Below are 24685 nucleotides of genomic sequence, written 5' to 3'. Positions count from 1 at the left end.
CTCTCTTCTTTCTCTCCTTCTTCTCATCTCTCTTCTCTCTCTCTTCTTTCTCTCTTCCTCTTTCTCTCTCTCTATTTATCTTTTCTCTCTTCTCTTTCTCTCACTTCTTCTCTCTCCTCTTTCTCTCTCTCTTTCTCTCTCTCTTTCTCTCTCTCTTTCTCTCTCTCTTTCTCTCTCTCTTCTCTCTCTCTTCTCTCTCCTCTTCTCTCTCTCTTCTCTCTCCTCTCTCTCTTCTCTTCTCTCTCTCTCTTCTCTCTCTCTTCTCTCTCTTCTCTCTTTTCTCTCTCTTCTTTCTCTCTCTTTCTCTCTCTTTCTCTTCTTCTTCTTTCCTCTCTCTTTCTCTTTCTCTTTCTCTCTCTTTCTCTCTCTTCTCTCTCTCTTTCCTCTCTCTTTCTCTCTCTTTCTCTCTCTCTTTCTCTCCTCTTTCTCTCTCTTTCTCTCCTCTTTCTCTCTCTTCTCTCTCTTCTCTCTCTTTCTCTCTCTTCTCTCTCTTTCCTCTCTCTCCTCTTTCTCTCTCTTTCTCTCTCTCTCTTTCTCTCTCTCTTTCTCTTCTCTCTCTCTCTCTCTTTCTCTCTCTCTCTCTCTCTCTCTGCTTCTCTCTTTCTCTCTTCCAGAGTCCTGTTGCTTTAAATCTTATACATTGGCGACTACAAAAAAACAAACCAGATCCGGTACATCTGTTTTTTGCAAAGCGGAAACGGATCCGTTTTCCTCACCACTGTGACTGTTTGCAACTGACATCAAAAGCCTGAAGTGTGAAAGAGGCCTTAAAGAGAACCTTCCAGCATGATTTAAGTGGCTAACGACATGGAAAAACAGCGCCCCCCACCAGGCTTTTAATTAGTGCATGAAAACAATGCAGATTAGGATGTGCATACTTTTGCAAGTAACAAAAAGTTAAGCAATTTTGCAAACCGTTTAATGAAATATTCGTTTTGTGTATACAGCTCCTATGCAGACCTCTATAAACACACACCCCGCGCACCCTGGACTATACAGTCATACTTCCTCCATCTCACCTCTTCTTCACAGTCAAATATATTGAGTAGTTTGTCAATCAGAATCTGACTTCGCAGAGTTTGTTTGCAGTCTGTAACCATGGAGACACATACTTTCTCATAGGAGCTGCATACACCAAACGGTAGGACATTTTTAACCAAGTCTTCTTGCAAAGTTGCTTCAATTTCCTATTTCGGCAACATTAAAGCAAAGAAGTGGTGCAATAAAACAAAATGTTTACGAGGGTTCCAGAGGACTCCTTACTGGAGACTCCAACTCATGGACTCTCTACCAAGGAAGATTAAAGAATTAATCTATTTGTTATTCCTTAAATTCATGTATTTGGGGCTAAAAATAATTTTTGCAATTGGATTTCATTTAAAATTTTGCATTACTTTGCTCTTACATGCTCTTTGCGTGCACATTGCAGAATGAAGTAACTGAGAACCCATCAGTGAGCGCGTTATGACAGGGATATTGTAACTCTTTTTCCTGACTGTTTCTAAAGTTCTCTATGTTGATTTACGACCACCGAGACTGCCTCAAAGGTGAACTGAAGTTTGGTGTTGTCATAAATCAGCTGAGAGCTAAAATAGAAGACAAGCAAAAGAGTTACAAAAGAATCAGCCTACTGATGGATTCTCAGTTTACTCAGCCAATCAAAGCCAGAAGGGGTAGCATTTTTTTTTTTTTGAAACCCAGTTGAAAAAAAATATTTTAAACCAAAATGCATTTAATCTAAGTAAAAAAAAAAAAGAAATCCTCAGCCTTTTAAATTTCCCAGGTTTGGAGTCTTATCATAGTAATGTGAACTGGGCTGGAGGTAAAAGCCTAGATCTGGAGGCGTCATCCTCGCCTAGTCTGATGATCAGGAGCAGTCGGTACCAGGGGGCATCGGCCACATGTGTGGAGGAGAACCTGGAATTTCTCTATAAAGATTGTAGAACGTTCCGCCTCCCACTCTGCGGAATATTTTGCATACCAGCCAGGAAAAGCCCAAGAAGCAAGTGGTGTAATTATTGTTGGTTACTATGTGACTCCACAGGAACTAAAGGAAATGTAATGCTAATAATATATCACAGGAGACTTGTGCCCCAGATATAGAAAGTGTTCATATAGCATGACCAGGAAACGTTCCCTCAAATGTCAATGTACAGAAAAAAATGTTTGCTTACGTTTTTCAGCAGTCTCATTATCACAGATAGAATTACAATGGAAGGTAACGCCTCTATATACAGTAGATAACACAAGATGAACCATTCACAATATATGATGTCACAGCTCACCTCCTCCTCCTGTACCATGACTGATAATGCCTCTATACACAGTAGATAACACATGATGAACCATTCACAATAGGTGATGTCATGGTTTACGTCCTCCTCCTGTACAATGGCTGATAACACCTCTATATACAGCAGATAAGAGGATCCACCATTCACAATAGGTGATGTCACAGCTCACCTCCTCCTCCTCCTCCTCCTCCTCCTGTACAATGACTGATAACACCTCTATATTCAGTAGATAACACAGGATCCACCATTCACAATAGGTGATGTCACAGCTCACCTCCTCCTGTACAATGACTGATAACACCTCTATATTCAGTAGATAACACAGGATCCACCATTCACAATAGGTGATGTCACAGCTCACCTCCTCCTGTACAATGACTGATAACACCTCTATATACAGTAGATAACACAGAATCCACCATTCACAATAGGTGGTGTCACAGCTCACCTCCTCCCCTTTCCTTCACAATGATCTTTGTCCAGATTAGAGCCTGCTCAGCTTATACTGTTATACATACTAATAGGGTCTCGATCATTCTCTTGCTGCCAGTGTCCGCCTGAAGTATAGGAATTAGGAGCCTATTGAACAGTGTGAAAAATGAAATCATTTTATGTATTTGTATATTATTAATACATAAATGCATTTTCCTGATCTAGGCAGTCGCTGACTTCCTGAGCACTGAGCCCTCCTTCTTCTGTTCCCTTGTAGATCACACGGACCGAGCTGAAGATCTTTATTCAGAAGGAGTTTGAGCACATGAAGAAACTGGTGCACGAGGAGGAGAAAAAGGCTTTGCACTTCGTGGACCTTAAGGAAGCCGTGGCCTCCGCTCACGTAACTGAGGCCCTGGCCGAACTCAATGTCCATATGTGCAAGCTGATGGCTGAGATGGCGGAGATCACCGAACAACTCAACAGCTTCAACCAACTGGTAATGCCAAGACCTGAAGTGGCCAGACCCTGCGCGCCCATGCTGTCTTCATGGTGATCTTAATAAAGGGGTATTCTGGGCGCAAGACGTTATCACTTCCATACAGGACAGGTGTTACCGTCCAGATATGTGGGGGTCTCGGGTCAGCGCCATTTCTTCTGTACTCCATTTTCTCCGGCAGTCCCATAGAGAATGAATGGAGCGGCAGTGCACATGCTCGACCTCCACGCCATTTCTTCTTTATTCCGTTTTCTCCGGCAGTCCCATAGACAATGAATGGAGCAGCAGTGCACATGCTCGGCCTCTGCGCCATTTCTTCTGTACTCCGTTTTCTCCGGCAATCCCATAGAGAAAAAAAGGAGCAGCAGTGAGCATGCTCGGCCTCCGTGCCATTTCTTCTGCACTCCGTTTTCTCTGGCAGCCCCATAGACAATGAATGGAGCGGCAGTGCGCATACTCAGTCTCCGTGCCATTTCTTATGTATTCCGTGTTCTCCGGCAGTCCCATAGAGAATAAATGGAGCAGCAGTGCCCATGCTCGGCCTCCACGCTATTTCTTCTGTACTCCGTTTTCTCTGGCAGCCACATAGACAAGAATGGAGCGGCAGTGCGCATGCTCGGCATCCGCGCCATTTCTTCTGTACTCCGTTTTCTCTGGCAGTCCCATAGAGAATGAATGGAGCAGCAGTGCGCATGCTCGACCTCCGTGCCATTTCTTCTGTATTCCGTTTTCTCCTGCAGTCCCATAGACAATGAATGGAGCTGCAGTGCGCATGTTCGGCCTCCGCGTCATTTCTTCTGTATTCTGTTTTCTCCGGCAGTCCCATAGACAATGAATGGAGCCGCAGTGCGCGTGTTCGGCCTCCGCGTCATTTCTTCTGTGTTCTGTTTTCTCCGGCTGTCCCATAGACAATGAATAGAGCAGCAGTGGAGCACAGACCATTCTTCTGAAGATATAAGGGCCCTGTTGTGGCGATCAGTGGGATCCCAGAAATCAGAATCTAGAAGTTATCACTGCAATCCTGTGGATCCTGTGAACAGATGATAACACCTTCCTCCCGGGATACCCCTTTATCTCCATTGCTGAGAAACTTAAAGGGGTTCTGCACAACCGCTTGTTATATGTTATAGTCCCCCAAATAAAATTATAAAAAAAACAGTGGTCCAGCGCCACTCCAGTGATGTGAGTGCTGTTTACCAGCGCTCATGTGACATTATGTCACGTGACTGCTGCAACCCATCGTCGGCCACAGATAAGCTGCAGTGGTCACGTTACAATGTTATGTGAACACCGGGAGACACATCACCGACATTGCTGGTCCAGGAGATCAGTATATGTTTTTTTAATTTTATATGAGGGACTATAGCATTTAAGAAGTGGTTGTCCAACCCCTTTAACAATGAGCACATGAGTCACGTAGGAGCCAGCACGTGGAAGACTACAGCTATGAAAAGGAAATTTACATGAATTGAGTTTTTCCGATACTAAATATTTATGGTTCGCCCTTGGAATTTCAAATTTGCCAACAGTCCTGAATTTATATAAGGGCTAGCTCCAATTTTTCACATTCAATGTCAGCAAACTTGGAGATGTCTTGGGCCGAAAAGGGGTGTTGTTTAAAGCCCCTCCCCACAGTGGGAGGTCCCAAATAATGTGGGAAGTTCCTGGGCGTGTAATGGACACTCCCATGCAGAACATGAGCCCTTCCGATTGGATACATTTTCACTTTTGCGCTTTTGTTTTTTCTTCCTCTTCTTTCAAGAACCATCGTTTTTAAAAATTTTCTTTCTGCATAACCATACGAAGGATTTTTTTTTTGTAGTTTTGCAACTTGTTGACTAGTCATTTAGTATTGCAGTATATAGTGACAATAGCGATCGATGAAGCTGAGCGACAGGCCGAGCTTCCTCGAAAGGCAATTTTATGCCCAGAAGTCAACATGTACAAGTATGGGTTTTCCTTAAATCTTATAGGAAAACATTCCGTGAGATATTGCACTGGATTCCACCATGAAGCGCTCGCCTTCGGATAACTGGCTGTAATGGCGTCCTGCTGAGGATTATCCTACTCAGTCCGGGAGGTTGTAAAGGTTGCAATAGATAGGAAGTTTTTGTAGACAAGATGATGAAAGGTTGGAATTGAGATCTCTGCAGGTGGTCTGCATCTGGAAGTAATCACAAAATGCAGTTTATAAATGAAGGTCTTTATTATTAAGGGAGAAAGAAATCCAAACCTACAGGGGACTGTGTGATAAAGTGATTGCCCCGTAAACCTTATAACTAGTTGGGCCACCCTTAGCAGCAACAACTGCAATCAGGCATTTGCGATATCTGGCAATGAGGCTTTTACAATGCTCTGGAGGAATTTTGGCCACTAATCTTTACAGAATTGTTGTAATTCAGCCACATTGGAGGGTTTCCGAGCATGAACTGCCTTTTTAAGCTCATGCCACAGCAACGCAATCGGATTAAGGTTAGGACTATGATTAGGCCACTCCAAAGTCTTAATTTTGTTTTTCTTGAGCCATTCAGAGGTGGACTTTCGGGTGTGTTTTAGATCATTGTCCTGCTGCATAACCCAAGTTCACTTCAGCTTGAGGATACAAAGAAATGGCTGGACATTCACCTTCATGATTTTTTGGTAGACAGCAGAATTTATGGTTCCATTTACCACAGCAAGTCGGCCAGGTCCTGAAGCAGCAAAACAGCCCCAGACCGTCACACTACCTCCACCATATCTTACTGTTGGTATGATGTTCCTTTTCTGAAATGCTGTGTTACTTCTACACCAGATGTAATTGGACATACACCTTCCAAAATGTTCAACTTTTGTCTCGTCAGTCCACAGAGTATTCTCTCAAATGTCATGAGGATCATCAAGATGTTTTCTGGCAAAGCTGAGATGAGCCTTTATGTTCTGACTGCTCAACAATGGTTTTCGTCTCGGAACTCTGCCATGCAGGACATTTTTGCCCAGTCTCTCTCTTATGGTGGAGTCATGAGCATTGACCTTAACTGAGGCAAATGAGGCCTGCAGTTCTTTGGATGTTGTTGTGGGGTCTTTTGTGACCTCTTGGATGAATCGTTGCTTTGCTCTTGGGGTAATGTTGGTCGGCTGGCCGCTCCTGGGAAGGTTCTCTACTGTTGCATGTTTTCATCATTTGTGAATAATGGCTCTCACTGTGGTTTGCTGGAGTCCCAAAGCTTTAGAAATGGCTTTATAACCTTTTCCAGACTGATAGATATCAATTACTTTGTTTCTCATTTGTTCCAGAATTTTTTTTGGATCGCGGCATGATGTCAACTTTTGAGGCTATTTTGGTCTACTTCCCTTTGTCAGGCAGGTCCTATTTAAGTGACTTATTGATTGAGAACAGGTGTGGCAGTAATCAGGCCTGCGTGTGGTTAGGGAATATTAACCCAGCTTCCCAAAGATGTGATAAACCAGAGTAATTTTTTTTTTTTTTAAATGGGGGAATGGATCACTTTTTCACACAGTGCCCTGTAGGTTTGGATTTCTTTTTCCCTTGCATTTTGTGAATACTTTTGTTATCTTTGTCTAATACTTACATTTGTTTGGTGATCTGAAAAATTTAAGTGTGACAAACATGCAAAAGAATAGAAAATCAGGAAAATGCAAACATATTTCACACAACTGTGTATGTATCTACCGTATTTTCCAGGGTATAAGACGACACTTTAACTCCTGAAAATCTTCTCAAAAGTCGGGGGTTGTCTTATAGGGCGGGGAGCGGCGCAATCTGCGGTCGCCGCATATAGTAGGGAGAGAGGTCCCGATGATGAGGTGAGGGGGCACCTTTACCGGGAATCATAGAATCATAGAATCGTAGAGTTGGAAGGGACCTCCTGGGCCATCTGGTCCAACCCCCTGCTCAAAGCAGGATTCGCTAAATCATCCAAGTCAGATGTCTGTCCAGCCTCTGTTTGAAGACTTCCATTGAAGGAGAACTCACCACTTCTCGTGGCAGCCTGTTCCACTCATTGATCACTCTAACTGTCAAAAAGTTTTTTCTAATATCTAATCTGTGTCTCCTCCCATTCAGTTTCATCCCATTGCTTCTAGTCTTTCCTTGTGCAAATGAGAATAAAGATGATCCTTCTACAATGTGACAGCCCTTTAGATATTTGTAGACAGCTATTAAGTCTCCTCTCAGTCTTCTCTTTTGCAAACTAAACATTCCCAAATCCTGCAACCTTTCCTCATAAGACAGGGTTTGCAGACCGGTCACCATTCTGGTCGCTCTTTTCTGAACTTGCTCCAGTTTGTTGATGTCTTTTTTAAAATGTGGTGCCCAAAACTGGACACAGTATTCCAGATGAGGTCTGACCAAAGAGGAGTAGAGGGCAATAATGACTTCACGTGATCTAGACTGTATGCTTCTGTTAATACATCCTAGAATTGCATTTGCCTTTTTTGCTGCTGCATCACACTGTTGACTCATATTCAGTCTGTGATCTATTAGTATACCCAAGTCTTTTTCACATGTGCTGTTGCTGAGCCCTATTCCTCCCATTCTGTATATGCTTTTTTCATTTTTATTGCCCAGATGTAGTACTTTGCATTTCTCCCTGTTAAAAACCATTCTGTTAGTTGCTGCCCACTGCTCCAGTTTATTTAAATCTTTTTGAATCCTCTCTCTCTCTTCTCTAGTATTAGCTATCCCTCCTAGCTTTGTGTCATCAGCAAATTTAATCAGTTTACCCTCAATTCCTTCATCTAAATCGTTGATAAAGATGTTGAACAATACAGGGCCCAGGACAGAGCCCTGTGGTACCCCACTTGAGACATTCTTCCAACTGGATGTGCAGCCATTTACGACCACTCTTTGGGTCCGATCACTAAGCCAGTTAGTGGGAAGGTGTAAGTGAAGCAAGCTGCAGGCGTCCGGGACACTCGGGGTGTTGAAAAAAAGGGTGACAGGACAATTGTGTACAAGATAATTGTGTACAGGCCAATTGTGTACAATGACAATTGTGTACAAGGCGATTGTGTACAAGGCGATTGTGTACAATTGTGTACAAGGCAATTGTGTACAAGGCAATTGTGTACAATTGTGTACAAGGCAATTGTGTACAAGGCAATTGTGTACGGGCAATTGTGTACAAGGCAATTGTGTACGGACAATTGTGTACAAGGCAATTGTGTACGGGCAATTGTGTACAAGGTCATGGAACCGTGTACAAGAGGCAATTGTGTACGGACAATTGTGTACAAGGCAATTATTTGTGTACAGGCCACTTGTACAGGCCACTTTCACACTGACGCTTACTTTCGGTTTCAGTACTCACCCCTTGCAACTTTCACCATGACTTTTACTTGTTGTGTACAGGCCACTTGTACAGGCCACTTTCACAATGACGCTTACTTTCACTTTCATTACTCACCCCTTGCAACTTTCACCATGACTTTTACTATGAGCAAGTCTGAAAAAGACAAAGATGTCCTTAGGCTTGGGGGACACGAGTATATCCTGCACAGGACACGTGATGACAGCATCAAAGAATGGCGGTGCAGGCAAGTCAACAAATTCAAGTGTCCCGCACGCATGCACACATCTGGAGCCGCGATTGTTAAACAGCCGACTGAGCACAGTCACTCTGCAGATCCAGTTCAAGCTGAAGCCAGAGCTACAATGGCTGCTCTGAGGCAAGAAGCAATCAGCTCTCAAGCATCTACTAGAAGCATTGTTGGACAGGTTCTTCGAGACAGGTCTGATGACGTGTTGTCTCGAATGCCCAAGCGAAGTGACGTTGAGCGAAATACACGTCGGGTCAGGCAGCGAGCAAACACCATGCTGGCTCCTCCTCAAAGCATCAATTTTGCTATCCCCCAGGAATACAGCGACATCATTTTATATGACTCTGCAAGAGATGACCCCAAAGGATTCTTGTCATTGGTAGCAATGAACTGTTGCCTTATTTCGAAAGAGGAGACACATGGTTTGGCGATGGAACGTTCAAGGTGGTGCCAACCATGTTCTTTCAGCTGTATTCTCTCCATGCAAAAGTCGGCAACTCCTATCCTCCCCTGATCTACTGCCTGCTGCCAAACAAGACTGGTCCAACCTATCGTCGAATGATCACGGCGCTCAAAGGGTTGATGCCAGGTGCAAATCCCCAGAAAATTCTTCTTGACTTTGAGATGGCAGCAATGTCAGCTTTCCAAGATGAGTTTCCAGCTGCAGCGATTTCTGGCTGCTTCTTTCATCTGAGCCAGTCCATTATTCGAAAGGTCAATGAGCTGGGCCTAAAGGCTGAATTTGAGGCTGAGGATGGAGAGTTCAATCTCAAGGTAAAATCTTTGGCCTCCTTGGCGTTTGTCCCACCAGCCGAAGTAAGTGCAAGGTATGACGAACTAGCCCAAATCTTCCCTGATGATGATGCTACCAATCAGCTCCTCTCCTACTTTGAGCATACCTACGTTAGGGGGCCAGGAGTAGGTGGACGCTTTTGAAACGCAAGGTTTACTCCAGAGGTCTGGAATCATTATGCTGACGCTTTGGCCTCTGCCCCCAAGACCACGAATTGCTGCGAGGGGTTTCATAACGCCTTACAAGCACTCTTTCTTTGTGCTCATCCTACCGTGTGGAAACTGTTCAACGGACTCATTAGTGACATGGCAATTCATAGACTTACAGCCCAGAATGCTGAGGTACTGAATGTTGAGCATCCACGAAGCAAGTATGTCCAGCTAGCTGAACGACTGCGTGTGAAAGTGGCTGATTATCACAATCAAGGAGACAAGCTGCGGTATCTACGAGCGATCAGCAACATGCAGGCACGATAGACAAGACCAGCAATATTTGTAGAATAAGAATAGAAGAAGCTTTGAAACTGTTATTCAATAAGCAATCTTACGTTAAAATCAATGATGAATATAGTATTTTCTTTTTTTGGACGTTTAATTTTTTGTTTTCCCTATACTTGTCTGTAAATAATCGTCCGTACACAATTGTCCTTGTACACAATTGTCCTTGTACACAATTGTCCTTGTACACAATTGTCCTTGTACACAATTGCCCTGTACACAATTGATTAGCCCTGTACACAATTGTCCTTGGACACAATTGGCCTGTACACAATTTTCTGTACACAATTGTCCGTACACAATTATCTTGTACACAATTGTCATGGAACCGAAAAAAAGATAGAGAGGCACAGAAAAACATGCCTCTTTCACCCGTCTGGCCCGCCCTTGTATACTATTACCTCATCTGCCGCTCCCCCCACCATATTCGGTGACCGCAGATTGCTCCGCACCCGCCTTATAAGACGACACCCGGCTTATAAAGACGAACCCGACCTTTTGAAATTTTCATGGGTTAAAAAGTCGTCTTATAAGGCAAGTATTTCCCAAACTCTCTATTTTAACTGGAAAAGTTGGGGGGTCGTCCTATTCGCCCAGTTGTCTTATACGTCGGAATATATGGTATGTGTGTGTATATATGTAATATATATATATATATATATATATATATATATATATATATAATTTTCTTTTTATTACATATACATGAATATTTGTATTTTTTGCTTTTGTCGCAACTCTTTTGGGAAAACGACTGTGAAGTAGACTGTAGTTTTGCCAACCCCCCCCTCCATGCAAACTCAAGGAGAGAGAAGTGTTGGTGCAAAACGTTTCAAAAAATGTTTTGTTTCTTTTGCTTTACTTCATGTTTTCTTTTCCTAACATATTTCTCTTTTTTTTTTTTTTTTTTTTTTTATTGCTAGGATCTGGAAGAGAACGATGAGTGAGTATACGGACAATATATTCTCTATTTGTAATGTAATATTAAAGCTAAACAAAAAGATCCTTAGGGCCCTGATACAACGGTGACATCGGCAGTCCATGGCCGCCAGACCAGAGCCCTGCGAACCTCCTCCTACCTTTTTGGCATTCCCCCACATTGCCGCAACCTAATGATGTCGTGGGGCCTGATATTCAGAAGATGTCAACATTTAGGAGCCGGGCCGCAGGGCATTGGTTTGGCGATCACAGACTACAATCCTGGGTTCTACAAATCTTTTTGCTCTGGATAATTTCTGCTGTGGTTGTTTTGGTTCTTGGATGTGTTTTCTTTGACGGATGTAACCCTATAGGGATGCGATCACATTAATGCAATAGTCTTGTAGCTTAAGGCTCTGTGCACACGGTGCGGATTCCGCCGCTGCGGAACTGCGGGTGATGTACAGTACCCTTATAGCCTATGTATAAAAAAAAAAAAAAACGCTGTGCACATGCTGCGTTTTTTTCCGCGTGGTTTTTGTGCTGAAAAAAGAAAAAGCAGCGTGTGACTTCTTTTGTGCGGTTTTGCTGCAGTTTTCCACCTGCTCCATTCTACAAATCCGCAGGTGGAAAACCGCACAAAAACCACAAAAAAAAAAAAAAAAAAAGGAAGAAATCCGCAGGAAAAATGCAGGTCATTTGACCTGCGGATTTAGTAAAATCTGCGCGGAAAAATCCGCGGGAGGATCCGCACCGTGTGCACTTAGCCTAATACTAAAAGCGATCCTTCGATCTTAACCCTTTATGCATTTCTCGTATTCTCCTTTTCCCACTTATCCTGGAATTCGAAAACCAGTTAGTGGAATAAATATAGTGTGATCCCGCTATGGCGGCAGCTGGTTAATGTGACTCTCGCTGACAGGTTTCCTTCTTAGACATAAATCCGGCACGGATAAAACTTGTGTTTGTAGGAGACGCAGGAATGGAAGTGGCTTTCCACACGGCAGGGTGACGGAGCGGAGAGCAGGGATTCTATCACCGGCTCTATCCGTCATCACATGGGAGCCCACCCTCCACCCAAAACACCCCATTTGCTGATCCCCACCCCACACCACCCTAACTCCTCTAAGTGGCCAGAATGCACAGTCTATATTTGTAGCCCAGCAACTGGGCCCCGGCCAAGGTACGAGGCACATATCCAAACATGGAGCTCGCCGGACAAAGCCTTTCCATAACGACATGGAGGAACGAAAAAAAAACCCAGCCCCCTCCCTGCCAAGTCAGCGGGATTAATAAATAACTGCTTATCCATTGTTCAAAAATATTTTCCAAAATATTGTATTTTTTTTTAGATGTATGGTGTTAAGGATATTGTGATTATCTTTGTATTAAGTACTGTAGAAGAAAAATTTGGCGTGCAAAATTTGTGTTAAAAGGTGCAAAGGTAACCTGGGGTCTTATACCTGAGCGGGAAAAGTCACAAAAAGACACCAGTAATAGAAAAAGCCTGTACAGGTGAATTTATTATGACTAGCTTTGGCCCGTGCGAAATTTTCGCACATTGGTTGTCAAATGTAAATGTATTTCATGAGCTGATGAATCAGTGTCAAAGTTCAATGACACCACATGGTTAACAGTTAACCTAAGATATATTACAAAAGAATACGTATTTTAAAAGATTTTTTGATTAAATTTTCGTTTACAAAACAGATAATAAAGTAAAATTTACGATTTAAACAAAAAAAAAAAACAAAAAAAAACAAAAAAACAAAAAAACAAAAAAACAAAAAAAAAAAAAAGGGGAAGGGGGGAGTTTATTCCTGTTTAGAGGTGGATACCTTACAAGTGGACTATCGTATGGAAACAGCAAACCGCTTTTTTTTCATTGAAAGCATTGCAATCTTTATACAAAAAGCAGCTTACAGCAGTCTTTTAATTAATTTTTTAGATATTAACCTTTTTATTAAAGAAGACAGAATATGTAGCAAAACATTTTTTAAAAAAGTAGACACCAATGGCTACATTCATTTTAATAGTGGGCACTACAATAAATGGTTGAATAACATTCCTAACAATCAATTTCACCGGATTAGAAAAAACTGCTCATTGGATACTGACTTTAAAGATCAGTCCAATATTTTAAAGAAAAGATTTTTTGCCCAAAAATACCCTTCACATTTAATTAAGAATGCCTTTAAAAACTCTATCAAAGTAAATCAGAGAGCATTGCTGGAGCCTAAAGAGCAAGTTATTACTGATAAGAACTTTTCAATGAATTTTATAACGCAATTCTCCATTGAACATAATGAAATCCGTAGAATTTTTCATAAGAATTGGCATATATTACTGAACGATCCCATTCTGAACAATATCCTTCCTAGGAATCCCGGGGTTACATTCCGTAGAGCCCCCACAATCAAGGATCTAATAGCCCCTAGCCGCCTGAGACCTCATGCTAGCCCCATTAACGGTTACACCCTGAATTCAACTAAAGGAATCTTTAAATGTGGCACGAGGAACTGCTTATGCTGTTCTAATATAAATCATAAAGCTGATTATATAATTTCATTTTCTACCAAAGAGAAATTTATGATCCCTTTTGTTCTAAATTGTAACTCTGACTTTGTCATTTATGTCATTGAATGTCCCTGTGGTAAGCAATATGTGGGGAGGACCACACAACCCCTACACCTCAGACTGAACTCCCATCGGCATAATATTAAAAAAGGCCTGCTTACTCATGGGCTGTCCAGACATTACGCCTTGGTACATAATAAGAATTCGAAACTATTAAAAATTAGCCCTATCGATCATATACCTAAATGTGCACCGAACAGATCTACGAAACTAAATAGAAAGGAAGCCTATTGGATCTACAAATTAGGGAGTCTGAAACCACAGGGTCTAAATGAAATAACTGAGGTTTTTACCTAGACAGTGGAATTTTTGTTTATATCTATATTCACATGCTCTGCAACCTTAAAGGGGAAAAAAAAAAAAAAAAAAAAAAAAACCCTCATGTGTATAGATGGCTTCTGAGTTCTTTGCGATAAATTTCTCTTTGTTCTATTTAAATTTAAAATTTTATTTGCACTATTTGTGTCAGTTTCCCTTGTTTATAATGTCAACCTAGTTATGCAGTCCCCGCTTTGTGGTTTTTTATATATTTTTTTATAGATTTGTTTGCACTTAATGCAATACCTAATTGCAATTTTATATTTATATTTATAATTAATTTTACAATACTGTGCCTCCTTGGTCTAATGAAAGAAGAAGAGAGAAGGGAAAGAGAAAAAAAGAAAAGAAAAAAAAAAAAAAAAAAAAAAAAAATATTTATGTATTTGCTTAAATATTGCTTGTGCGTTAGCTCTAAAAGAGTGTTATATATATGAAAATCCTGTATAGCCTCCTATCAGGTTTAGCTCCTTTTGCCCTTGGGAGCAATCACTTTCATACCTCTGTCTTAAACATTATCTCTGTTAGTTGCATTTTTTGAAGAATTTTTTGAAGAGTTTTTTTTTTTTTTTTTTTTCTTTTTTAATTAAGCCCGGGTAAGCGCTACTAATTCTACTAGTCTGACATGAAAGAATGACCCCGGCTGATAATAGTATCTTATTTCTCCTTTAACTCAGCTCCCATGCATATATTGCCTAGTCATAGAGATTAGTGAACAGTGCAAGAATGTTACTGCCACTCCTTCACAGTAAAAAGACTTATGTGTCAGGGGGTGAACACTAAAGCTGCCTGCGATCTTATCTATTAATGAAGCCACCCATTCACTCTGCCGCTTTATCCTGCGTTTTTTCTTTGAGCAGTAGTTGGCTCCTGCACAGCGTCCTGTGTGTTGCTGCATCTGATATTAACCCCCTTTTTTATGTGCTTCATGTTATATCTAAAATTTGCCCATGATCCTTGTATTAGTGAAGTAATGAATCCATGCTGTCTGCGTTCTCATTCTGAGCAGCGCTGGCTGCTGTGCAGCTTCTCGTGTGTTGCTGCTTTTAGCATCCTTTATTATTTTTTAACCCATTTCCTCTATACTAAAAAATAATTTTATATTTAATTTTTTAGAATTTAACTAAAATTATATATTTTTTATTGGTAAAGAATTAAAATTATGTTTTTACTTTTTTCCCCTTTTTGTATAAAGATTGCAATGCTTTCAATGAAAAAAAAGCGGTTTGCTGTTTCCATACGATAGTCCACTTGTAAGGTATCCACCTCTAAACAGGAATAAACTCCCCCCTTCCCCTTTTTTTTTTTTTTTTTTTTGTTTTTTTGTTTTTTTGTTTTTTTTTTGTTTTTTTTTTTTTGTTTAAATCGTAAATTTGACTTTATTATCTGTTTTGTAAACGAAAATTTAATCAAAAAATCTTTTAAAATACGTATTCTTTTGTAATATATCTTAGGTTAACTGTTAACCATGTGGTGTCATTGAACTTTGACACTGCATCATCTGACTTGTTGGCGCTCATTTTTTTGAAATCCAGCATCCTTCCAAACCTATTTATGTCTGTGATACCTGTATGTATTTGTGGTATTTCCTGATGAAGGGGGCATGAGACCCCTGAAACGCGTAGAATAAAACCACTGCAATCATACAGCATTCTCCTGGAATTTGTCTAAAGCGGCAGCGCGGAATATAGCTACAAACTCCCTTTGGATTCATCATTTCTTTGGTCACTGAAGACCTGTGGATCTGCAGCAGCCGCTACCTACACGCTCTTATCTCATCCTAACCAGGTGAGCATATTTCATGATATACTGTCTTTTGTAACGTGGATAAGACCCTATTGCGCTTTTTTGTCTCCCCCTTTTTTTGCAATGAGCTGATGAACACAGACAGGTATTTATATGTGTAGATTGGTAATACAGTAAATTGGTTTGATAAGTAGAGGCCAAAAAAATATTTTCCGGTTGAGGTGCCACCTGCAGGACGTGTCTTTCTGCAGGTTTGTGAAAATGAATGTTTAAATTGTATTTTGTGATCAAATTGTGGATGTGTGGTTTGTTTGGCTATTTTCTTGCTGAAGGGAGCAAGTTTACCTTTCAAATGGTGTATCGTGTGTGAGTGGGGCGAAGTAATCAGCGAAAAAGCAGTGCATGTATACAAATGTGTTTGTAGTGTGCTTTGGGGTACTGTGGTGCCATCTGCAGGTCATTTTTCCTTACTGCAGGTTTATGAAAATGAATGTTTAAACTGTATTTTGTGATCAAATCGTGGATGTGTGGTTTGTTTGGCTGTTTTCTTGCTGAAGGGGGCAAGTTTACCTTTCAAATGGTGTATCATGTGTGTGCGTGGGGCGAAGTAATCAGCGAAAAAGCAGTGCCTTTTTTTGGAAGTTTTTGAGCGAAAACTCTCTAAATCGTTCTTAAAAAATTGGAGGTTCTGTTTCGAAAACTCTGCAAAAACAAAAAAACATTTGTGAGTAGTGTGAGGCGGTGATGGGGAATCATCTACGAGGGCCGTTACGTGCCCCCCAGGATGTGTCTGGAGAGCACTGTAGTCATGGCCACGGCTGTGGTTATGGCATAAAATAAAAGTAAGTGTGGAATGGGTCAAGCTATTTGACCAAGTCAGATTTAGAAACACCTGATGGGCTTTTATTTTTGGAGAGATCTGTAGGATGGTAGTGGGACGGATCTCTCCCTCCAGTACAGGTCTTGCAAGTGGCCCATGGCCACGGTTCACATTTAGTTCTGTAGGTAAGGATTGGGTGTGTCGGTTGTAGTTTTCGGGTGTTTCTGTGTGTGCCTGGCTGAGCCTTGGGTAAAAAGCCATTCCGGCACCCGGTAGACAGCTTTTCCTCTGGACAGTGATGCTCAATCTGCCACATAATTTTTTTTTTAATGCAAAAAGCATAAAAGCCTATGTTTTCTATGGAAAAAAAAAAAAAAAAAAAAACAACAACCCAGTGATGATATACATCGTGTCGTTGTGTGAATAGCTGCATTACTGAGCGTTACTCCATATTCATCCCCAAATACAGAACTAATAGGACCAATGTGTGAACTAGGCCCTTAAACCGTGTCACCGTGAGGTTAATGTGGAGGTGAGGAGGGGGATGGGACACAGGCTACAAGGAGTGACAAACCAAGAAGCCATGACAGATCAATACTTCTGATTGACTGGTGGGTGGGGGGAGGGATGATTGACAGACATTCAAATTAAATTGTCCCTGCCGCCACGTCTGCGAGCGCGTATTGATTGTGAAGAGACGGGTCATACAATCCCCCCAACAAGAGACACCGGGGAATACACTGGTCAACAATGTCCGATTGTATCGGCTGTTATTTACTGCCGCTTTTCTCATAAATTGTGAGTAAAGGTAATATGGAGGACCAGGCCGGCTCCAGGTGTACACAGGTCCCCGTGGACCCTTCTTCACTTTCGATTTTTGCTCATCGCCTTTCTGGAGCTATAGTCAATAGAGTTGTATTAAGTCTTGTTTTATTTGCAGTGCGAGCCGTAGGTTTTTGTTACCATTTTGGGATCCATGTGACTTCCTGATTTGTTTTTATTCCATGTTTGTTTGTTTTTTTACCAAAATAATAGTGATCACACAAGGCGGTACCAAATATGTTCTAAAAGGGTGATATGAACTTATTGTAATATCTAAATATTTTTGTATTTTTACCATTTTCTTTCTTTACATTTTCATCAATCATGCAAGGATCGCTTGATTGCTTATACAATATTTATTTTTTTTATTTATTTTACTTATTTATAGAGCGCCATTAATTCCACAGTGCTTTACAACTTCACTCCTATAATATGACAGCGTATTTGTGATCTGTAAAGCCACAGGATGTGCAAACATGGCAGGTACGCGGGCTTTTCAGGAAGCAGATCCGGCTGCCATGGTATTGCCATCAGCTCCCCGCAATTATCTTGCGGGGAGCTGAAGGACGTCAGAAGGAAAAACTTTCCCCCATTTCCAAACTCTTAAATGCCACTCTCATGATTGACCGCAGCATCTAAGAGGAAAAGTTATGATCGGGGTTCGCCCCGATGGCAGCAGTTAGGTACCGGGGACTGTGTTTCACAGCTCCTGAGCTCATGTCATACATGTATGTTGGATAGTGAAAACTGAAATGTGGGCAGAGAGGGTCCCCCCCCATGAGCTGTGCGCAGTTTCCCAAGATCGTTGCATGCTGGCGCCGGACCTGGTGGAGATGGTGACTGCTGGGACCTCTCTGATCTTGAGAATGACCCAGTGTAGCCTGAGCAGAGACAAGGTTATTTGTGGTGCTGAAGGTATAGTCACACCTGGGCTTCCGTTAGATGGGGACCCCCTTAAAAGTTTGCATTGGCGACCAGAGCCCTCTAAACCAAGATAACCATTTACCATTTTCTTTATCTCCCATAAGATGAAAATGACCACATATCCCCCCAATCTGTCCACTGGGGTCAGAGCACTGGGCGCCGCTGTCGGTCCCATCAGTCTATCCCCAGATTAATGTTATAAATGTATATAATATGAACCAAAAAAAATGAGGATCCAAAAACCTTAAAACAGTAATAACTAAAGTAGTAAAACTGATGATTTATTTATTTATTTTTTTGAGTATTATACTGTAGGACGTTTTTTGTCTTCTTCATCCTTGTGTTTCCAACCTTTGGTTTCTGTCTTCTTCATCCTTGTGTGTCGAACCTTTTTGCGTTTTATACCTTTTTTTTTTTTTTCCTCAGTCCCTAATGTAAAATGTGGAGGCTCGACTGTCGATGCCGCTCATGTCATAGTCATCTAAGTGCTAGATGTAGCCGATGACCACGAGTTCAGAGAAACCCGAGGGGGTCCGGGATGTTGTGCTGTCACTAGACATATGTGCGTGTGCAGCGCAGGACGTGACTCTGCCGGTGATCAGGGGATCGGCCGTCATACTTTATTACGCTATTTTCATCTGGATGAACGTGAATGTCATAAAAGTAGTCTGCCTAAAAATCACCACGTTTCAGTTATTTTATAAAATTCAAAGTTTTACAAATTTTTTTTTTTTTTTCTTTAAATGGCATTAAAAATATCAAAACACAGCAAAAAGAAGTGTAATTTGGTATGCCAACCTACAGCATCCATGTGCAACAACCCAGGGCCCCTGTAACACTCTCTTTGAGTTTGAGCTGTTTTGACTTCTGGTTCGAAGCTGAACTCGAATCCTCATTAGCAGAGACCCCAAACATGCCAGCTACAGGCGAAAGGAGATCAAAATGCTCTCTAACTAGTGCTAGCTTAGCCAAGTGCATACATATCATAGAAGCAGCCAAGTCAACGCTCCATAGGAAAGTCCAGAGGAAATAGAAGATCCAGCGATGAGGGAAGTAATGTTCAAACTTCACATTTATTAAAGTTTGTCAAAAAATATGCTTCAATGCAAAAGTGTGCTAATCCACATAGGACATCAAACTTACGGTATGCGTTTCAGCATAAAACATGGCACCATTGGCATGTTTCTTGCATTGTAGCAAGTTTTTTTTAATCAAACTTTAATAAATGTTAAGTTTTAACATTATTTTCCCTCATCATTGCATCTTCTATTTTCACCATTCACAATAGATGATGTCACAGCTCACCTCCTCCTCCTCCTGTGCAATAACTGATAACTCCTCTATATAGAGTAGATAACACAGGATCCACCATTCACAATAGGTGATGTCACAGCTCACCTCCTCCTCCTCCTGTGCAATAACTGATAACTCCTCTATATACAGTAGATAACACAGGATCACCAAACACAATAGTTGATATCACAGCTCACCTTCTCCTATACAATGACTGATAACACCTCTATATACAGTAGATAACACATTCACAATAGGTGATATCACAGCTCACCTCCTCCTATACTACTGATAACTGCTCTATATACAGTAGATAAGACAGGATCCACCATTCATGATAGTTGATATCACAGCTCACCTCCTCCTATACTACTGATAACTCCTCCTCCTCCTCCTGTACAATGACTTTTAACACCCCTATATGCAGTAGATGGCAAAGGATCCACCATTCACAATAGGTGATGTCACAGCTCACCTCCTCCCCCTCCCTACACAATAACCTTTGTCTTGATGACAGCATGCTCTTAATATATTTCAGTAGGATCTGGGTCAGTCTTATTGCTGCCCAAAAGGAAGTCGAAGTTTGTTATTGTTAGTGTTCAGTGTGAAAATTTCAAAAAAATATGTTAATATAGTGATATGAAAAATAAATATCATTGTAAAATTATATATACACAGTACATTTCACATAAAAACCTGATCCAAACAGTAGATAAATAATGCATAATTGTGGTACTGTAACGAAAAAAAGCAAATCTACAAAAATCGTCTTGCAAGAATAGAGAATAGCGCTCCTGAATGCACAGAGGCCGCCGGGGCCGTATATAGATATCACCGCTCTATACGGCCTTGTCAGGTGCGGGAGCGGAGATGTATGGCATTAATCTGCGGGGCTGCGGATCGTCAGATAACGGCTTCCTTTACACTGGAGGGATAAGATATATCACTACAGGTCGGATAATCCACTCCTGGATCATTTACAGCCCGACTATAGACCATGTCCCTGCACGGTGGGAGATCCATCAAGTGCTGCTGATGGCCATATATTCTGTACATTAATTAGGGGCACAGCAGACTCTTCATTTAGATAAGATCCTGCGCACCGCAGTGAAAACCAATTTATTATGAGAAGTTTATGTGGCCGCGCCGGAATGAATTCCGTATAGAGCTTCTTTAGAGAACGATAAAAACTTTTACCCAATATATTCTCCTCCTCCTCCCAAGTCTCGCAAGAAATCAGAAAGAGATTCCCGGAATATTGGTAAATTCAAAGTGCTGCAATATTATACCGGTAAACGTCTGCAAAGGACCACCTCTCTGGGGGGCTGTGCCGCACAGGACTATTTTTCTGTAATTTTGAGTGTTCATCTCAAAGAGGTTTCATGGAATTTTGAACTTGTACGAAAATTATATGCCCCCTCCAAGAGGTTTTCTGAACTCCAATTTTACATCCATAGACATTAATATGTAGATATAACGGCTCCCGCTCTTCTGGGAATGATTTATGCATGATTTTGCAGGTGTCGGTGGTAATTTTTTGTCCCTTCTTCCAAAAGAGCCGTAAATGCCGATGCCGACTGCACCACCATGTAAGGCTAGTTTCACACTAGCGCTTTTGAGCGCAGCGACGGCCTGCGCACGGCCACCGCTAAGCCCCGCCCCCTGCCACGCCTCCGCCTGTAGCTCCACCTACCGGCGCATGACGCTGCATGCGTCCTGCGTCCCCTATCTATCACTGGGGGCGCAGGCCGTGCGCAGTATGCGTTTGGCGGCGCATGCGCCTTTTTGATGGTGCGCCGAGCGCAACCAAACTGCAGCAGGTTGCGTTTGGCGCAGGTCAGCACACCGTCAAAAGGACGCATGCGCCGCCAAACGCATACTGCGCACGGCCTGCGCCCCCTGTGATAAAGATGCAGGACGCATGCAGCGTCATGCGCCGGTAGGCGGAGCTACCGGCGGAGGCGCGGCAGGGGACGGGGCTTAGCGGCGGCCGTGCGCAGGCCGTCGCTGCGCTCAAAAGCGCTAGTGTGAAACTAGCCTAATGCTGCGGGGTGCCAGGAGTTCGCTCTTCTTTGTTCTGTGTTCCCTCACACAGGCTGAGCTTTTGCAGAGCCTTCTGCTCTGCACCTTGCAAACTACACACTGACACATCCAACCCCCTGCTGCAGGGGCTTTTACAAAGAACCTGCAGCCGTAGGCCACATGGAAAACCCGGGCTGGGGGAGGAAACGGACCGCCCCGCTACATTCCTGTAGTCCATTTAAAAAAATAGAAGCCCATGGCAGTTTTTTTTTTTTTTTTTTAATCTGCCCTGGACACATAGCATGCCCAAGACTAACACTCACTTTTATTCTGCATTGCCATCACAGCTATGCCTGTGACTGCAATGCACTCCCACGGCCTCAATATGCTTCTCTGCGCTTCCTGGGGGACACATAGCGACCCTCGCATATGACCTCAGTCACTGCCTCACATAATGTAGATCTCGGTGATTAATAAATGAACAGTACATGGTGTTGCTTTATATAGCGAAGTCGATGTAAGGTCCATTCTGAGTTTTGGTATACGGTTCTAGAATATCGCCGCCGGCTCTTGAAACCTGCCACACTGGATCGCTGCAGCCTTCCAGGAAAGTCCGTCTATGACTTTCACCTTCATAATGGATGTAGAAATGGTTCTATTTTTGTCTGAATGAATGAGCAATGATGACTGATGCAGCCGGGCGATCGTCGCTCTGCTGGAGGCTTGGAGGGGTCGCTGGGCCAATGTTTCCGCGTTTCTTCCAGGTTCAGCTAATTACTTGAGAATTGCCACTTGACTGACAAAAATGATTCTGCTGGTAATTTTCCTTCCTCATTATAAATGGGATTATATCAAGGGGTTTTCGCTCTTCTACTTTCCTCTCTGATAAAGAGCGCACAAACGGCTCCTCTAATAAGATTACGAAGGGTCATTTTGAAGTAGGGTCCTTGGATGACAGACGAGAATATATTATCTGGCTCTCGGTTACTATAAAAGATATGTGCCGCATGGATGAGTGGGCGCTTTGTGATGTCATACAGGGGGCAATCGTTCTGATCATCTTCGGCTTACCTGACCCAAGGGGGTTAAAAACTGCACAGATCTGTGGGGAGCCTGGTTAGAAAACCTCAGAGAATAAAAAATGGGTTAAATCATCTGATGTAAAATGTACATGTCCTTACTCCCAAAACCTGTAGAAAAGCGAGGTCTTGCTGTCCTCATCCCTTGCAGTAAGTTAAAACTGCTTATCAAGTCTAATATGTTTAGGAACTGCCCTGATTCTCGTGCTCTGTAACTTGCCACTCGGTGTTTGAGTGGGCGTTTCTTCACCAGCACTTTGGCAGCAATATAGGTGCAGGAGCTTCCTTTCCCTCCCTTAACAATATGCATTTCCCCTTCCATTGTCCAATGGATTGCCTGTCCAGAAGTAAAAGCCTGCCTCTCATTTATTCCAATGTGCAGTTTGATAGACTGGAGAAGAGGAGCAGAGAAACAAAGCACCCCCCCTCCCCAATTCCTGTAGATAAACATAGAACCAACCCCACTTCCTGCAGAGGTACTAAGACTTATCCCCATCTGTAGATGGTCAAAGACCCCTCCCCACTTACTGTAGAGAGACAAAGACCCGCCCCCACTTACTGTAGAGAGACAAAGACCCGCCCCCACTTACTGTAGAGAGACAAAGACCCACCCCCACTTACTGTAGAGACAAAGACCCGCCCCCCCACTTGCTGTAAAGAGACAAAGACCCGCCCCCCCACTTGCTGTAAAGAGACAAAGACCCGCCCCCCCACTTGCTGTAAAGAGACAAAGACCCGCCCCCCCACTTGCTGTAAAGAGACAAAGACCCGCCCCCCCACTTGCTGTAAAGAGACAAAGACCCGCCCCCCCACTTGCTGTAAAGAGACAAAGACCCGCCCCCCCACTTGCTGTAAAGAGACAAAGACCCGCCCCCCCACTTGCTGTAAAGAGACAAAGACCCGCCCCCCCACTTGCTGTAAAGAGACAAAGACCCGCCCCCCCACTTGCTGTAAAGAGACAAAGACCCGCCCCCCCACTTGCTGTAAAGAGACAAAGACCCGCCCCCCCACTTGCTGTAAAGAGACAAAGACCCGCCCCCCCACTTGCTGTAAAGAGACAAAGACCCGCCCCCCCACTTGCTGTAAAGAGACAAAGACCCGCCCCCCCACTTGCTGTAAAGAGACAAAGACCCGCCCCCCCACTTGCTGTAAAGAGACAAAGACCCGCCCCCCCACTTGCTGTAAAGAGACAAAGACCCGCCCCCCCACTTGCTGTAAAGAGACAAAGACCCGCCCCCCCACTTGCTGTAAAGAGACAAAGACCCGCCCCCCCACTTGCTGTAAAGAGACAAAGACCCGCCCCCCCACTTGCTGTAAAGAGACAAAGACCCGCCCCCCCACTTGCTGTAAAGAGACAAAGACCCGCCCCCCCACTTGCTGTAAAGAGACAAAGACCCGCCCCCCCACTTGCTGTAAAGAGACAAAGACCCGCCCCCCCACTTGCTGTAAAGAGACAAAGACCCGCCCCCCCACTTGCTGTAAAGAGACAAAGACCCGCCCCCCCACTTGCTGTAAAGAGACAAAGACCCGCCCCCCCACTTGCTGTAAAGAGACAAAGACCCGCCCCCCCACTTGCTGTAAAGAGACAAAGACCCGCCCCCCCACTTGCTGTAAAGAGACAAAGACCCGCCCCCCCACTTGCTGTAAAGAGACAAAGACCCGCCCCCCCACTTGCTGTAAAGAGACAAAGACCCGCCCCCCCACTTGCTGTAAAGAGACAAAGACCCGCCCCCCCACTTGCTGTAAAGAGACAAAGACCCGCCCCCCCACTTGCTGTAAAGAGACAAAGACCCGCCCCCCCACTTGCTGTAAAGAGACAAAGACCCGCCCCCCCCACTTGCTGTAAAGAGACAAAGACCCGCCCCCCCACTTGCTGTAAAGAGACAAAGACCCGCCCCCCCCACTTGCTGTAAAGAGACAAAGACCCGCCCCCCCACTTGCTGTAAAGAGACAAAGACCCGCCCCCCCACTTGCTGTAAAGAGACAAAGACCCGCCCCCCCACTTGCTGTAAAGAGACAAAGACCCGCCCCCCCACTTGCTGTAAAGAGACAA

General features: G+C 43.1%; 1 protein-coding gene across 2 annotated transcripts in view; it reads left to right on the top strand.

Annotated features, from left to right (window-relative positions):
• The first annotated feature begins 2980 nt into the window (after positions 1-2980).
• LOC141078871 (tripartite motif-containing protein 44-like) overlaps positions 2981-24685 on the top strand; it is a 61571-nt gene continuing 39866 nt past the window's right edge. The window contains exons 1-2 of one of the 2 annotated variants that reach the window (XM_073565246.1): positions 2981-3225; positions 10977-10996. In XM_073565246.1, coding sequence (XP_073421347.1) covers positions 3052-3225; positions 10977-10996 — 194 coding nt within the window. In that variant the 5' untranslated portion in view covers positions 2981-3051. The remainder of the gene's footprint in view (positions 3226-10976; positions 10997-24685) is intronic. The other variant, XM_073565244.1, reaches the window with a different exon arrangement.

Source organism: Dendrobates tinctorius, unplaced genomic scaffold, assembly GCF_039654945.1.
Source record: "Dendrobates tinctorius isolate UK_male_01 unplaced genomic scaffold, ASM3965494v1 ptg000612l, whole genome shotgun sequence".
Lineage (NCBI taxonomy): Eukaryota > Metazoa > Chordata > Amphibia > Anura > Dendrobatidae > Dendrobates > Dendrobates tinctorius.
Note: the sequence above shows the minus strand (reverse complement) of the source record. Positions and strands in the feature narration are given on the sequence as shown.